The sequence below is a fragment of the Bubalus bubalis genome, chromosome X, assembly GCF_019923935.1.
Source record: "Bubalus bubalis isolate 160015118507 breed Murrah chromosome X, NDDB_SH_1, whole genome shotgun sequence".
Classification (NCBI taxonomy): domain Eukaryota; kingdom Metazoa; phylum Chordata; class Mammalia; order Artiodactyla; family Bovidae; genus Bubalus; species Bubalus bubalis.
In genome coordinates, this window is record NC_059181.1 from 62,513,124 (window position 1) to 62,531,246 (window position 18,123).

Sequence of the window (18,123 nt, forward strand, 5' to 3'; positions counted from 1 at the left end):
AGAATACACTCGAGAAAAACCAGGTTTGGGATAGCAGACAACTAAGTGGAAATATTAAGTAGATAGTTCAGTATAAAGGTTCTAAATTCAAAAAAGTTGATAAGATCCCCTGGAGAAGGAAATGGCAACCTCTCCAGTATTCTTGCCTGGGAAGTCACATGGACAGAGGAGCCTGGTGGGCTACAGTTCACGAGGTCACAAATAGTCAGACATGACTGAGCGACTAACACTTTCAATAATAGTAATACTCAGTTCCCAGTATTATTTATTAATAATGTTAATATTTCCCAATAGTAATACTCAGTCCCCTCAGGTCTGATTTGAGGACTAAATGAGACATTATGTCTAAATCATCTTCCATGGTGTCTGGCTCCAAGGGCTAGACTCAGGCCTTAAAGAAGCTCCCTTTGTTTCAGATTTCCTGTCTCACCTTGACATGGTTCAGAAAAACCCTTTTATATTCATTATTTAATTTTATCATCATAATATGCCAATGAACACAGCAGGTATCTTTATCCCCATTTTAAGACACTAGGGTCTAAGAAATGAATATGGTGGTTCAGGGCAGGCTGACAGGAACCAGGTTACCTGATAGCCAGCCCTTGACTTTTCCCACTATCTCTCCCCAATGGAGTGGTAATGGCTTTTCAAGGAACAAGAAAGTTCTTCTCCCTGCAACTGGATGTAAGCCTTACTTGCAGGTTGCAAGGGAGAGAGAGCTGGATTGGAGGGAACAGCACTCCCCTACCAGCAGTTCCTTCACTGATGGCCAGCAAATCGTCCCTAAGCTTTCTGCCTGAAGGCTCCTGTTCATAAAATGGAAGTAAAATATCAGTTTCCCCCTATCAAACAACCTTGTTCCCTGTAAATGCTTTAGAAATCTGTTTTGTTGTTGTTGTTTAGTTACTAAGTCATGTCCGACTCTTTGCAACCCTATAGACTGTAGCCCACCAGGCTCCTCTGTCCATAGGATTCTCCAGGCAAAATACTGGAGTGGATTGCCATTTCCTTCTTCAGTGGATCTTCCCAACCCAGGGACTGAACCCATGGCTTCTGCATTGCAGGCTGATTCTTTACTGCTGAGCCACCAGGAAAGCCCAGAGAAATCTGTGTGGATCAAATGAAATCACATGTGTAGTCATGCTTTGGAAATAATGATGTGATAGTAAATGTAAAATACTAGTGTTGTTGCATTTAAAAATTCTAAATTCAGAAAGATCTGTGTTTGAGATAAATTTGGGAGTCACCAGTTTTTATTAATAAATGGTAATTGAAACTATAGGCAGAGAGCTTTGAGGAACTTTATCACCTAAAGGACAGTTGGAACAAAGATGAACTAAGAAATTGACTAGAAGATCAGCTTGAAAAATAGAAGGAAAAGCAGGAAAGTGTGGTGTCTGGTGACCCAAATGCTACCAAACATTCAAATAAAATGAAGACTAAAAAATGCCCATGGGATATAGTGACATGCAGATCATTGGTGACATTATCCAAAGTTATTTCAGTGGAATGTTGTGGGCACAAATCAGATTAGAATAAGTTAAAGAGCAAGTGAGAGAAGAGCAAAGGAAATGGAGGCAGTGGATGTAGACTATTCTCTTAAACTTTATGAAAGACAGAAATCAAGCAAAAAGTGATAGGAAGTGGGATTGGGGGAGGTGCTTTTAAGATGGTAGAGACTTGAACATGTTTTAATAGGAAGGATACTGTAAAAAGAGAGAAGTCATATATATAGAAGAGAGAGGGGATAACAAGTAGAGTAAAATTTATCAGAAGGCAAGAAGAGTTGGGATCCAAAACTCAAGCAGAACAGCTCCTCTTTTTTCATAAGAGGGAATGGAGACAATGATTACAGGTGCACTCTGGTTTAAGATCCATCCCCACAAAGCCTCCTTTAGACTATTGTGGGATTTTATTAATTTGCTTCTTCTCAGAACCCTAAAGTACTTAAGTATACTTGATGACTTAGGATCTTCTGTCTTGTGTTATTTCCTACTTTTTCAGGCCTTAGTCTTGTCTTCATCAACTAGATTGTAAACTAGATAATAAACCACAAGAGTTTATTTTGTGCCCCCCCCCCCCCACATTGCCTAGCTCAGTGCTAAATCTGATTTAAAAAAAAAAAAAAACCAGAATAGAGGCTCAATAAAAACTCATGAAGATGCTTAGGTAAAAGAGATAACATCTTCTAAGTACTAGTTATTCATGTAATGCTGATTGTCTTTTTATCATTGAATCATCAACCATGTTGCTTTCTGTAATACTTAAGATACACCTTAGATTTCATAGGTATCAAGTAAAATTCAGTTCAGCTCAGTCATGTCCGACTCTTTGTGACCCCATGGACTGCAGCACGCCAGGCCTCCCTGTCCATCACCAACTCCCAGAGTTTACCCAAACTCATGTCCATTGAGTCGATGATGTCATCTCATTCTCTGTCATCCCCTTCTCCTCCCGCCTTCAATCTTTCCCAGCATCAGGGTCTTTACCAATGAGTCAGTTCTTCACATCAGGTGGCCAAAGTATTGGAGTTTCAGCTTCAACATCAGTCCTTCCAATGAACGCTCAGGACGGATCTCCTTTAGGATGGACTGATTGGATCTCCTTGCAGTCCAAGGGACTCTCAAAAGTCTTCTCCAACACCACAGTTCAAAAGCATCAAGTAAAATTACCCTACTGCTAATCATGATAATTTTGCTGAGTAGGGATAAGTAGTTTTGATTGATAACTAGCTGACTATTTTTCTTTGCCTTTTCCAGGTCCAGCAGCTACAGGTTTTGTTGCTACAAGCCCATGGAGGTACCCTGCCTGGATCTATAAAGTAAGAGCTGTAGACTAATTTTAAATATATATTCTAACAGAGTCTTTTTCTCCTTATAATTGTTTCCCCCCTGGTATTCTAAAGTTTCTGATAGCACTTGGTGTCAAGGTAGGGATCTTAACAAACTTGCTGTCTATTTAGGACTTAGCTAGTTAGCTTTGAGACAACCTGATAAAATAGAAAAAGCATGGGTTCTGGCCTCAGAAATGTATTAATTGGAATCCTACGATGAGAAAGAGCTGTTTTTCTCTTCCTACCACTTATTTATCTGATTATGTATTTATAGCCATATAGACCCATGGGTATTTATTTTATTCTATGCATTAACACCCGATACTATCATCATTTGTTTTATATCTTGTTTTATTTTTTGTTTCTTGTCTACTAGGAACACCTTCAGAGTAGCTCTTGTATTCTTTGACACACCGTCAAGTTTTTAAGCATTTCCACCAGATGTTGTATTTTCCCTGCCTCAGCTCTGGAATCAATCATGTGTCCAAGGAGCCCTGTTTTTTCTTTTAGTTGGAAAATGGTATTTAGAAACATCTGGGCATTAGGTGTGCTCATTGTTACTGGGATATCACTACTTCTAGGCCCTCTCAGTGAGTAGAGCTAGGAAATATCTGTATGTACAGTAACCCACACATATATCTATATTTTTATATCTATCTAACTGAATATATGTTAAAAACCATGATTTTAGACTGATACCTCTGATTCCAGTCTAACATTACAGGGTTTATTTTAATCTTCCCACTCTTTATTTATAACTTCTTTCTCCAGCAGTGAAAAACCAGCTCTCATTATCTGCATTCTGTTTACTTACTAGTTCAGTTCTAGTAGACACATAAAATAATTTTGGAATTGCTAGCTCATACTCCCGTGAGAAACATTTTTAGTGACTAGATTACAGCATATATGTACAGTTCTTTTTGTCTTTAGACTTTAAAGTATCCAGGCAAGATACTGTTTCCCAGAGTTACTGTTTGTATTCCATTGTGGATCCCCCCTACATCTTGCTTGGTTGGTTTTAATTGTTTATATTTTGGGTATATGAAGAGTATGTGAAGCATTATTGATGGTCTAAGAGTCAAGGTTTTACAAAAAGATATACTCAGAGCAGAGAAATGCAAATCAAAATTGCAATTAGATATCACCATACACCTTGTCAGGATGGCTACTATTAAAAAAAACAGAAAATAACAGATGTTGGAAGGGATGCAAGGAGAATGTGGAGAAATTACAACCTTTGTACATTGTTGAATGGATTGTAAAATGATATAACTGCAATGGAAAGCAGTATGGAGGTAGCTAAAAAATTAAAAATAGAACTACCATATGATCCAGCAATCCCACTTCTGGGTATATATCTTAAAGCATTGTAAACAGGGTCTCAAAGAGATATTTGCTTACCCACCTATTCATAATAGATCCCAAGGACAGAAGAGCCTGATGGGCTGCAGTCCATGGAGTCACAAAAGAATCGGACATGACTTAGCGACTAAGCAACAATATATACATACAACAAAATGTTGTTGTTATCATTCAGTCTCTCAGTCACGTCTGACTCTGTGACCCCATGAACTGCAGCACACCAGGTTTCTCTGTCCTTCACTATCTCCCAGAGTTTGCTCAAACTCATGTCCATTGAGTCACTGTGCCATCCAAGCATCTCATCCTCTGTTCCTTCCTCCTCCTGCCCTCGATCTGTCCCAATATCATTCAGCCTTTAAAAGGAAAGAAATCCTGTCACATGTTACAACATGAATGAAACTTTAGGACATTATATAAGTGAAACAGTCAAGTCACAAAAAGACAAATACTGTATGATTCCACTTATATAAGGAATTTAAAGTAGTTAAATTCACAGAAATGAAGAGTAGCATGGTGGTTACCAAGGGCTAGGGGAGGGCCAAAAGGGGAGTTATTATTTAATGGGTATATAATTGGAGTTTTACAAGATGAAAAATTTCTAGAGATCTGTTTCTACAGCAATGTAAATATACTTAATGCTACTCAATTGCACACTTAAAAGCAGTTAAGATGACAAGTTTTATATGTTTTTTGCTGTATTGTGCTGTGCTCAGTCACTTCAGTTGTGTCTGACTTTTTGTGACCTACAGACTGTAGCCCACCAGGCTCCTCTGTCCATGGGATTCTCCAGGCGAAAATACTGGAGTGGGTTGCCGTGCCCTCCTCCAGGGGATATTCCTGACCCAGGAATCAAACCTGTGTCTCCAATGTCTCTTACATTATAGGCAGGTTCTTTACCCACTGAGCCACCTGGGAAGCCCATGTGTTTTTTTACCACAATATAAAAAAAGAAAAAACCTACAAGAGAACTAGAAAAAAATATAGGCAAAGTTCTCTGTGCATATAGGTGAAGAGCATTCTATGAGTAAAAGCAGTGACAGAAACTAAAAGAATAGACCAGGGATGAGTTGCTGTTGAATGGGTATGGAGTTTCAGTTTTACAAGATGAAAAGGTTATGGAGTCATTGCACAACAGTGTGAATATACTAACACTATGAACTGTACACTTAAAACGGGTTAAGATGAAAAAAAATGGTTAAGATGGTAAATTTTATGCTATGCTTTTTACCACAATGTTTTGTTTTTTGTTTTTTGTTTTTTTAAGAAAAAAATATGTATACTCAGAGAAGTGTTCCTGTTTGTCCCTGATATCCTGTCCCCATTTCACCCTTATTTCCACTTCTTTGCCACCACATTCTCCTAACCCCTGTATTTAATCAGTCTCTTTAGTTTCTTCCTATATTTCTTTTGTACAGATGAGCAGTTACTTGCATATTATTTCATATCCTCTTCTTTCTCATATGAATGGTAGTACACTATAAATATACTTTGTGGCTTTGCTTTTTTCAGTATTTACTAAAAGTCATTTATCAGTTCATAGAAGTCTTCCTCATTCTTTTTTGTACAGCTCCGTGGTACTCTTATTGTGTATATGTGCCATACATAGTAATTCACCTTCTCTCCTGTGTATGGGCATTTAGGTTGTTTCCAATATTTTGCAATTACAGACATGCTGCAGTGAATAACCTTTTATTTTATTTTTTTATTGCTGAATATATATCATAATTTTATTTATTCATCTTTTTTAATTTTTTAAATTTTATTTTATTTTTAACTTTACAATATTGTATTGGTTTTGCCATATATCAACATGAATAACCTTTTATGTGTATATTTTCTTCCTTTTTCTTTCTTTCCTTATTAGCTGCACTGAGTCTTAGTTGCAGCGTCGGGGATCTTTAGTTGTGGCATGTGAACTCTTAGCTGTGGCATGTGGGATCTAGTTCCCTGACCAGGGATAGAACTTAGACCGCCTGCATTGAGAGTGTGGAATCTTAGCCATTGAACCACCAGGGAAGTCCCTGCATATATTTTCATATTGTTAGTTTTCTTCAGAGTAGGTTTCTAGGAATGGGATTGCTGGGGCAAAAGGTAAGTGCATGTGTGGTTTTGTTAGATATTGCCTAATTCCCTTCCAGGATTATACCCATTTGTATTCCCAACAGCAGTGTTTAAGAGTGCTTTTTTCCCCACAGCCTCGCCAATAGAATGTGTTGTCATATATTTTCAATTTTTGCTAATCTGATACAAGAGAAATTCTATCTCAGTGTTGTTTTAATTTGCATTTCTTTAATCATGAATGGATTTTAGCTTTTTTCCCCAAATGTTTCAGGGCCACTTTTATCTCTTTTTCTGGCAAACTGTCTGTTCATGTGTCCCATTTTTTAATTAGGTTTTTTGATCCGTTGGTCCTTTTTTTAAAAAATGTGATTGCTGCTGCTAAGTCACTTCAGTCATGTTCGACTCTGTGCAACCCCCTAGACGGCAGCCCACCAGGTTCCCGTCCCTGGTATTCTCCAGGCAAGAACACTGGAGTGGGTTGCCATTTCCTCCTCCAGTTCATGAAAATGAAACGTGAAAGTGAAGTCACTCAGTTGTGTCCAACTCTTCACAACCCCATAGACTGTAGCCTACCAGGCTCCTCCGTCCATGGGATTTCCCAGGCAAGAGTACTGGAGTGGGTTGCCATTGCCTTCTTCGAAAAATGTGATTAAATATGCATAAAAATTTAACCATTTTAAGTATACAGTTCATTGGCATTAAGTATATTCACAATATTGAGCAACCAGCAGCACCGTCCCTTCCCCAAACTTTTTTCTTTCATCTTGCAAAACCGAAACTGTACCCATTAAAAATTAACTCCTTGTTTCCCCTTCTCTCCAGCCCCTGGCAATCATAATTCTACTTTCATTGATTACTCTAAGTACCTCATATGAATGGAATAATAATTGTTTTGTTTGACCTTTAGTGACTGTTTGTTTCACTTAGCATGATGTCTTCAAGTTTCATCCATGTTGTAGTATGTGTGAGGATTTCCTTCCTCTTTTTAAAATATTTATTTATTTATTTGGCTGAGTCGTGTATTAGTTGCGGCACGAGGGATCTTTGTTATGTCATGCAAGATCTTTCATTGTGGTACACAAGTCTGGTTGTGGCATGCGGGCTCAGTAGTTGCAGCACATGGGTTCTGTAGTTGTGGTGCATGGGCTTAGTTGCTCTGAGGCATGTGGGATCTTAGTTCCCCAACCAGGGATCGAACCATGTCCCCTTCATTGCAAGGCAGATTCTTTTTATTTTATTATTATTATGTTGGCTGTGCTGGATCTTTGTTGCTGTGCATGGGCTTTCTCTAGTTGAGGCAAGTGGGGAGAAGCTACTCTTCATTGCAGGGGCACAGGCTTCTCATTGTGGCGGCTTCTCTTCTTGTGGAGCACAGGCTTTAGGCATGTGGGCTTCAGTAGTTACAGCACGAGGGCTCGGTAGTTGTAGCACATGGGCTCAGTTGCTCCCTAGCATGTAGAATCTTCCCAATTCAGTTCAGTTCAGTTGCTTAGTTGTGTCTGACTCTTTGCAACCCCATGGACTGCAGCACGCCAGACTTCCCTGTCAATCACCAACTCCCGGAGCTTGCTCAAACTCATGTCCATCGAGTAGGTAATGCCATCCAACCATCTCATCCTCTGTTGTCTCCTTCTCCTCCCACCTTCAATCTTTTCCAGCATCAGGGTCTTTTCAAATGAGTCAGTTCTTCACATCAGGTGGCTAACGTATTGGAGCTTCAGCTTCAGCATCAGTCCTTCCAATGAATATTCAGGACTGATTTCCGTGAGGATGGACTGGTTGGATCTCCTTGCAGTCCAAGGGACTCTCAAGAGTCTTCTCCAACACCACAGTTCAAAAGCATCAATTCTTCGGTGCTCAGCTTTCTTCACAGTCCCACTCTCTCATCCATACATGACTATTGGAAAAACCATAGCTTTGACTATACAGACCTTTGTCAGCAAAGTAATGTCTCTGCTTTTCAATATGCTCTCTAGGCTGGTCTTAGCTTTTCCTCCAAGGAGGATTCATCTTTTAATTTCATGGCTGTAGTCACCATCTCCAGTGATTTTGGAGCCCCAAAAACTAAAGTCTCTCACTGTTTTCATTGTTTCCCCATCTGTTTGCCAATGAAGTGATGGGACTGGATGCCATGATCTTCGTTTTTTGAATATTGAGTTTCAAGCCAACTTTTTCATTCTCCTCTTTCACTTTCATCAAGAGGCTCTTTAGTTCTTCTCTTTCTACCATAAGGGTGGTGTCATCTGCATATCTGAGGTTCTTGATATTTCTCCTAGCAATCTTGATTCCAGCTTGTGCTTCATCCAGCCCAGCATTTCTCATGATGTACTCTGCATCATGAGAAATGATGCAGTTAAATAAGCAGTACATACAGCCTTGATGTACTCCTTTCCTAATTTGGAAACAGTATGTTGTTCCATGTCCGATTCTAACTGTTGCTTCTTGACGTGTATCCAGATTTCTCAGGAGGCAGGTAAGGTGGTCTGGTATTCCCATCTCTTTAAGAATTTTCCACAGTTTGTTGTGATCCACACAGTCAAAGGCTTTGGTGTAGTCAATAAAGCAGAAGCAGATGTTTTTCTGGAACTCTCTTGCTTTTTCTGTGATCCAACAAATGTTGGCAATTTGATCTCTGGTTCCTCTGCCTTTTCTAAATCCAGCTAGAACATCTGGAAGTTCTTTGTTCATGTACTGTTGAAGCCTGGCTTGGAGAATTTTGAGCATTACTTTGCTAGTGTGTGAGATGAATGCAGTTGTGCAGTAGTTGGAATAGTCTTTGGCATTGCCTTTCTTTGGGATTGGAATAAAAACTGACCTTTTCCAGTCCTGTGGTCACTGCTGAGTTTTCCAAATTTGCTGGCATATTGAGTGCAGCACTTTATCGCATCATCTTTTAGGATTTGAAAGAGCTCAACTGGAATTCCATGACCTCCACTAGCTTTGTTCGTAGTGTTGCTTCCTAAGGCCCCCTTGACTTTGCATTGCAGGATGTCTGGCTCTAGGTGAGTGATCACACCATCATGGTTACCTGGGTCATGAAGATCTTTTTTGTGTAGTTCTTCTGTGTATTCTTGCCACCTATTCTTAATATCGTCTGTTTCTATTAGGTCCATACCATTTCTGTCCTTTATTATGCCCATCTTTGCATGAAATGTTCCTTTGGTGTCTCTAATTTTCTTGAAGAGACCTCTAGTCTTTCCCATTCTATTGTAATCTTCCCAGACCGAGGATCAAAGCCATATCTCCTGCATTGGCAGGAGGATTCTTCTCCACTCCACCACCAGGGAAGTCTACAAGGTGGATTCCTACCTACTGGACCACCAGGGAAGTCCCAGAATTTTGTTCCGCTTAAAGGCTGAATAGTATTCCATTGTATGTATATACCACATGTTGTATATCCCTTCATGTGTCAATGGACATGGGTTGCTTCTACCTCTTGGGTATTGTGAATAATGTTTCTATGAACATGGGTATGCAAATAACTCTGCTTTCAGTTTTTTGGGTACATACCCAGAAGTGGAATAGCTGGATCATATATTTATTCTATTTTTTATTTTTTAATTAAATTGCCATACCCTTTTCCATAATGGCTACACTATTTTACATTCCTCCAGAAGTGCACAAATGTTGATTTCTCCACATCCTTGCCAGTGCGTGGTATTTTCTTTTTTTTTTAATGATAACCACCCTAATTTTTTATTATGATAACCACCCTAAGAACTATTTTTAATAGTTCTTTGTATATTAGTGATATTAGTCTTTTGTCTGTAGTTTGTGTCACAAATATTTTCTCCTAATTTGTTTTGTACCTTGTTCGTGGTTTTTTTGAATCATGCAAAAAAAATAAATTTTTACGTAGTAAAAAGTTTATGAGTCATTTTTTATTACCTCTGGATTTTTTTAACCTCTAGATTTATTGAGATATAATTTATGTACCATTAAACCCATTCACTTTAAGTATACAATTCAATGGGTGGGTTTTTTTTTTTTTGTTTTGTTTTTTTCAGTTTTTGTTTATTTATTTATTTATTTTTTGGCTGCAGTTGGTCTTCCTTGCTTTGCACAGGCGTTTTTCTCTAGTTGCGGTGAGCTGGGGCTGTTCTTTGTTGTGGTGTGAGGGCTCCTTATTGCCATGGCTTCTCGTCATGGAGCACAGGCTCTAGGCTCAGGGGTTTCAGTAGTTGCAGCACTCGGGCTCAGTAGTTGCAGCGCACAGGCTTAGATGCTCTGCAGCATGTGGAATCTTCCTGGACCAGGGATTGAACCCATGTCCCCTGCATTGGCAGGCACGTTCTTATCCACTGCACCACCAGGGAAGTCCCAATTCAGTGGGTTTTAGTAAATTTACAGAGTCGTGCAACTATCACCACAATCCAATTTTGGAACATTTCTATCACTCCAGAAAGATCCTTTGTGCCCAGTTGTAGTCACTCCCGTTCCCACTCCCAAACCCAGGCAATCACTAATCTGCTTTCTACAAGATTTGCCTATTATGGACGTTTCACATATGTGGAATCTTGCGGTATGTGAACTTTTTGCTGAGTTTTTGACCTATAATATTTCTGAGATTATCAGTACTTCATACCTTTTCATTGTTAAATAGTATTCCGTTGTCTGGATAGACCACATTTTGTCTATCAGTTTCCCAGTTGATGAACTTTTGGGTTGTTTCAACTTTGGGGCTATTAGCAATTATGCTGCCATGAACATTCAATTGCAAGTTTTTGTATGGATATATGTTTTTTATTGAGAAGGTACAAGTGGAATTTTGGGGTCATATGTTTAACTTTTAAAGAAACTGCCAAACCGTTTTCCAAAGTGGGTACATTGTTTTTATGTTCTCCTCATGTTTCTGAATTTCAATTCATCGTTAGAAAGCCTTTTCCTATGCCAAGATTAAAGAGGAATTCACCCATGTTTTCTTCTAGTACTTACGTTGCTTTTATTTCATACATTTCATTTTTCCATTTGGAGTTTGGTGTGAACCTATTTTATTTTAATATCCTTATTTTTCAATAGCTCAATCATTTTTTTCTGATTATAAAAGTGATACATTGCTTCTTGTAGGACATTTAGAAAAGTATGAAGAATAAATCTTAAAATTACCATAATTTTATCACCCAGAAATGACTGCCTTTCTCTTTGAATTCCTCCCTCTTTGGATCATTTAATCTTGGTTTCCTATTTTAAGAATGTTGGATAAAAAAACTGAGGAAAGCTTGGATCCTTTAAAGGGTCTGCTAAACATTCATTCTAGTATAGCCAGTTTAGAAGCAGCTGACCTATCTTCCTTTCCTTTCAATTTAGTATAGACTTGTTTCATGTAAGACAAGACTAACCAAAACCATTTCAGACTTCTGACTACCTAGAATAACCTATAGGATATAATTTCAGCTAAAAAAGTAACAAATTTTAAGATATAGTTGAAAGAATCAATTTAAATCAATTGTTCAATGTCTTTCAGAGAAATAAAGATGCTGCTTCTTTCCTCAAAAATGTACACTTATATTTTTAGAGACGTTTCTTAAGGCTTTTTAACAAAATTTAGTTTATATACATGAATTTTTTTTGCTTTTTTCTTTAGGTTATATACTCTTCTTTTTGAATGTGTGTCATTGAAGCTTTTGTATAGATTTTCTGAGCCTGTTTGTCAATTTTCACATACTCAACTAACTTGAATTTCTTGTAGCATTGGCAGTTAAATAGCATCTGAAAAGAGGAAACATTGGTTTCCATTGAATTTTCTCCATTTGGAGAAACCTTGGAAATTTTTAGAGGGAAAGAAACTATTGAGTAAAAAGTATCATTACTTTGGAGCTTGTCAACTTGAGTGAATGATACATGGAAGTTTTCAGTTTAATAACAATAAAGAAATCAGAACAATCTAAAATAACACTAAATTTACCCATAGTTTATTTTTATAATCCACATTTTAATTGAACATTCCTTCATAAGAGTTCTAATAAATTCTCAAGAGTATAATATGAGACCCTATAGTGTGGCCTTGCTATTAACTTTTTGATAAAGAACATGCTAAGATCTTCTATAAGAATTCATGGAAGTCTTAAACTGGGTGAGAGGGCATCTGTTCCTAAACTCTTTTTCTGTCCTTTCTTGAGATTAAGAACAGCTGTTCCCTGTCCTTTTTTTCTCTTTATTATATCCTTGCAACTATTCATTTCCCCCTGCCATTCCTTCAAATCGAATCTTCATATTTCTTCTGATCGTTTTTTGCCAGTCCTATTTTCCAGTCTTTTGAACAATTAATCCCAGTGTGTTAAAAAAAAAAAAAAAAGCAAATCAAATCTGTTTTTTATTGATCTGCTTCATTATTCTGGAACTGATATAGCAAATTATCTGCATAAATTCCAAACATTCTTATCTTTTAAACTATTTCTGTCCCTTCCTTTCACTATTTGAAATGAATGCTATTGTTGCCACCACCCACGCTAAGCCATTAAAAATTGATAGACAAATGAACAGGAGGCTGTGGGTCATCAGTTTGAAGCAAGGCAAACATTTAGAAGGGAGCACTTATTTATGGAAAGTTGTGAAATGTGTTCTTAGTGACCACAGATCATCATTTAAACATTTTGGTTCCTAAATGCTATTTCCCTAAACTGTACAGCAGATCGGTAAGTCACGTATGTTGATGAGCTTAAAGTTTGACCATGAGGAGTTTCACTTCTACCTCCTCTATACCTCTTCTTTCTCTGCTTCCCTAATCTTTAATGAAGGATTGAGAATGAGAAGAGGGGAACTTCTTACATATTTGAAATAAGTAAAAAGATCTTAAACCAAGAGCTAAGGATAAAAGTTAGTCATTCCTGTTGCAACCATCAGTTCAGTTCAGTCACTCAGTTGTGTCCGACTCTTTGTGACCCCATGAACCGCAGCATGCCAGACCTCCCTGTCCATCACCAACTCCCAGAGTTCACCCAAACCCATGTCCATTGAGATGGTGATGCCATCCAACCATCTCATCCTCTGTCGTCCCCTTCTTCTCCTGCCCTCAATCTTTCCCAGAATCAGGGTCTCTTCAAATGAGTCAGCTCTTCGCATCAGGTGGCCAAAGTATTGGAGTTTCAGCTTCAACATCAGTCTTTCCAATGAACACCCAGGACTGATCTCCTTTAGGATGGACTGGTTGGATCTCCTTGCAGTTCAGAGGACTCTCAAGAGTCTTGTACAACACCACACTTCAAAAGCATCAATTCTTTGGCACTCAGCTTTCTTTCTAGTCCAACTCTCACATCCATACATGACCACTGGAAAAACCATAGCCTTGACTAGACGGACCTTTGTTGACAAAGTAATGTCTCTGCTTTTGAATATGCTGTCTAGGTTGGTCATAACTTTCCTTCCAAGGAGTAAGCGTCTTTTAATTTCATGGCTGCAATAACCATCTGCAGTGGTTTTGGAGCCCAAAAAAATAAAGTCAGCCACTGTTTCCCCATCTATTTCCCATTAAGTGATGGGACCGGATGCCTTGATCTTAGTTTTCTGAATGTTGAGCTTTAAGCCAGCTTTTTCAGTCTCCTCTATAATTTTGATCAAGAGGCTCTTTAGTTCTTCTTCACTTTCTGCCATAAGGGTGGTGTCATCTGCATTTGTGAGGTTATTGATATTTCTCCCACCAATCTTGATTCCAGCTTGTGCTTCCTCCAGCCCAGGATTTCGCATGATGTACTCTGCATAAAAGTTAAATAAACAGGGTGACAATATACAGCCTTGACGTACTCCTTTTCCTATTTGGAACCAGTCTGTTGTTCCATGTCCAGTTCTAACTGTTGCTTCCAGACCTACATACCGGTTTCTCAAGAGGAAGGTTAGGTGGTCTGGTATTCCCATCTCTTTCAGAATTTTCCAACCATATCTGGCTCTAAATTATTACTTTCCTCCAAACCATTAATTTAAAGTAGTTCAGGCATACATTTTTATTTATCCAGTATACTACCTGGCTGGAAGAATGGGCATACTTTTTCTAGATTTGTGAGGGGTAATTTTAAACCAAGCCCCCCAAAGGCCTATGGGATATATATTTTTAATCCACCTCTAATATAGGTATTATTGATCAGATATTTTTCTAATATGTTACTTTCTTTGTTTTAGTGTGGAACCATCAGAGAATCTGCAATCCTTAATGGAGAAGAATCAGTCACTGGTAGAGGAGAATGAAAAATTAAGTCGTGGTCTAAGTGAGGCTGCTGGTCAGACAGCTCAGATGTTGGAGAGGATCATTTTGGTGAGGCTCCAAGACTAAACTAGCAGTCTGGACATTTACTAGCTTTAGTTTCTGAAATATTTAGTGTGTTTCTCATTATGAGAGACAAGTTACATGAAAAGAAATGGATTAGTATTGCCATATCTTCCATGGAACCCCTCCAGGGAAAATCCAACAAAGTATAATCAAACATACAGAGAAGTTAAATGAATTATACTGTGAACACCTATGTATCTACCACAAAGAAATCTTCATGAATCCCATTTTAAAATGGATTTGTTCTAAAAGAGCAGAGAGGAAAGAACCAGGTCCCTCTGTCAACTTAAGTTCTGCCTAATCATCCATAATACCAAGTAACTATCTCCTCACTAAGATTTTAGTTCCTTTCTATCCCCCTTCCCCAAATATTGTCACATTTCACATCCCATCCTAACAGCTGCCATGATGAGATGAAACATCTGGGGAATTAATTTTAGCTCCTTTTACTTATGGTCAATTTTCAATTGGTGGATCACAATGTAACTAACTACATCAATTTTGTGTCCTACTACCTGTCAGATAGTAACCTCCTGGTTCAGTTCTGGCTCTTGTCACTAACATTTTTCTACTAGTCTAAATACAGCTCAGTCACAGCTGTAAATACAGCTCTAAACACAGCTATTGCCAGCAGTGAAAATGAGTTTCCACTAAAATGTAATTGAACATCTGTAATTTATATACCTTCATGCATCAGTGTACTCCAGTCAAGGAAAGGTAAGCTGCTTAAAGATTTCTTTAAAGAGGGCCAAATCCTAGGTCCATTGTAATGTCCATTACTAGCAGAAGGGTGAAAATGGGATCTAGGGAATTTTTTATATACAGTTTTCTATCTCCAGTGCTACATTTTATGTCTTTGAAGTAACCCTAGAAGCTGTGCTTAACATGTGAGTGTGGCTGACGTAACAGACAGTACTTGTTATTCTAGCCAGTACCCATCTGACCTTTTTAAGGTTGTTACAATGGCTGCCCAAAGGGTTTTTGTTTGATGTCTTGTCAGAACTTCATAACAAGCACAGCATTTTTGTCCTATATAAACTGCCCTTCCCAAATCTGTTGCAGCATCTAGCGTGTTACAGATACTGTGATTGAAATAAACTGAAAAGTATCAATCACCCTTTCCAAAACGTAGCTGTCTCTGCCATTTTGTCTTCTCTGCCATCATTCTTATACTTCATCTTTTTCTTGCTTTATTTTGCTAAAACTATCAGGCAAGTGGGCTTTTTGCAAACAGCAAGGAATAGCATGCCAGGAAGTATTGCTTTTTCCCCCAGTTGCAAGGTTCTCTATGGAATTAAGGCTTCACATTCCACCCCTAGCTGAGCTTCATTGCAAGCAAAAGACCCAGCTGCTTGGATGCTATTTTTAGTAGTTCATGTTGACTGAAGGGCTAATTTCTATGACTGTTAAAAGACACATTTCTAAATAACCAAAGCCCAGTAAATCCTCTATTACAGCAAATGAGGCAGCCTCTCTACCTAGGTTTTAATCCATTAAGAGTAGAAGAGAGGGCTTAATTAGGTGAGGCTATCAGACACTGCCACTGATGATCTCTTGGATCTTTGTTGCAGACAGAACAAGCAAATGAAAAAATGAATGCCAAGCTAGAAGAGCTCAGGAAGCATGCAGCGTAAGTTTCCTCCCAGATGTTTGTTAGTGACCTGTACCACCTTAGTGCATAACCATGGACTCGCTGGCCTTTGATTAACCCTTGGGTTCCTTTGCTTAAATTTTCAGCTGCAAAGTGGATCTTCAAAAGCTAGTGGAGACTTTGGAAGACCAGGAATTAAAAGAAAATGTTGAGATAATTCGTAACCTGCAGCAAGTGATTACCCAGCTATCGGTAAGCTAAGTAAGGGTAATGTAAATAGGCATATTGCTTTCGTTTGCTTCTCTTGATGCTTATAAACCCATCTAACCCTGTACTTTTTGCTGAAACAACTCGATTGTGAGCTGTTGAGGACAAAGATCATGGATCATTGGGTACAATCTGAATATTGAATTAGTTAAAACACTCATAGATCACATGTGCAATGGAACATTATTATTTCAGTATTCTAATCACACACTGGAAACAGCAACACAAGGGTGCAAAATTGCCTGGGTAGCTCAAGCAGCAGTCATTGATTTGCTGTCCTTTCAGTGTAGGCTAACTTAATAAGAGGCCTTATACCATACCCAGATTTTAAATAAGCAGGATTCTGACCCATAGTGTAGAGCCTCCAGGGAATACCATAGCTCTCTTTTATAACCAGTAATAAATTAGTTTGACTGATAATTCTGCTATAAGTTCCCATTTCTATTTATTTTTAGAACTATTATAGTAGTTGTGGGTGGGTTTTATTGGGATGGAGGTTGTTGTTTTTTCCAGATGACAAATTCTTACAGTCCTACCATCCTAAAAACCTCTTATTTTGATGTTCCTTCTCTTAGTCCTTAGGCATAAATACTTTTTTTAAAAGTCAAAATCATATTATGTTCAGGGTCATGGTTGGTAAAAGATTAGGGTTTGTTTTGTTCCATCTGTACTTTCTTGATTATAATTATGAAGCAGTAATGTGTATATAAATACCTGCTAGATATTCATAGCTCTGAAACAGAGGTTTTAATTTTACCAGAACAGTGATTCTCTACCCTGGGTCTTGCCCTGTGGTGTTGTAGAGTTGTCAACAGAGTATCATAAAATCATCCAGACCTCTATTTTACTCTTAAAGAGTCAGTGAAAAAAATACCATACAATATTGTAGGGGGAATGTTTAGGATGGCCAGTTCAAGAGATTAAATGAGTAAACTACCAAAAGACTAGAAAGCAGTGTTTTAGAATAAGTAGTACTATATAAAATTATAACAGGTAGTCCAAGATGACAGTTCATTTATCCAACAAACAGGCCATAGTATTTGAGAATCTGAGTTCCAGGGCCAGAAAAACCCTGGTTTGAAGCCCATTCTGCCACTCACTAGCTGTGTAACCTTGCTAGGTACTGCATTAATATCAAAAGAAAATAATTCAAATGACTTAAGTCAAGATTAAAGACATTATTCAGCTGATATACTCAGGGATCTCCTGAACTCCAACTAACTCCCTGAGTTGAAATATGATTGGAGTTTCATAGGATAAGAAGATAGGGATGTGTATCTTTGTGGTTTGGCTCAGGTGGCAGTTTTTGTTGTTAATTGCTGTGGATCTTTTAATTGGAGGATGCTCCGGTTTTCATGCTTCTTGCTCAAGAATTTTGATGCAATCCCATGCTGCTGATTATCTAATTATTTTCAAGAATTGTTCTTGCAAGTCTTGTTTTTTGTCAGTTGGTCAAGGATGACAGGTGGGAGAGATGGCAAAAAAAGGGAGAAAGGAAAAGGAGGCAAGGAAAACTAGGAACCCTCTCTCATGTCTGTTTTAACCCTTTTACATCAGCAATATGAGCAAAGAGTGATGGGAGCCCAACAGAAGGGGTGATTAACTGCCTAGAAAATTCAGGAAGAAGAAACCGGGTCCTAAACAATGAGTAGGAGTTTGCCACACAGAGAAAGGGGAAAGGATGATCTATATAGAGGAAAAGGTACTCGCAAAAGCAGAGGTATAAATGTTTAGAACATGGTAAGAACA

The 18,123-nt window shown here is 38.2% G+C and overlaps 1 protein-coding gene across 2 annotated transcripts in view; it reads left to right on the forward strand.

Annotated features, from left to right (window-relative positions):
* The window catches only part of KIF4A (kinesin family member 4A), a 131,080-nt gene that overhangs the window by 57,927 nt on the left and 55,030 nt on the right, over positions 1–18,123 (forward strand). For both annotated transcript variants that reach the window (XM_044936992.2, XM_006074201.4), the window contains exons 10-13: positions 2,760–2,821; positions 14,369–14,501; positions 16,088–16,146; positions 16,254–16,359. In XM_044936992.2, the coding sequence (XP_044792927.1) occupies positions 2,760–2,821; positions 14,369–14,501; positions 16,088–16,146; positions 16,254–16,359 (360 nt within the window). The remainder of the gene's footprint in view (positions 1–2,759; positions 2,822–14,368; positions 14,502–16,087; positions 16,147–16,253; positions 16,360–18,123) is intronic.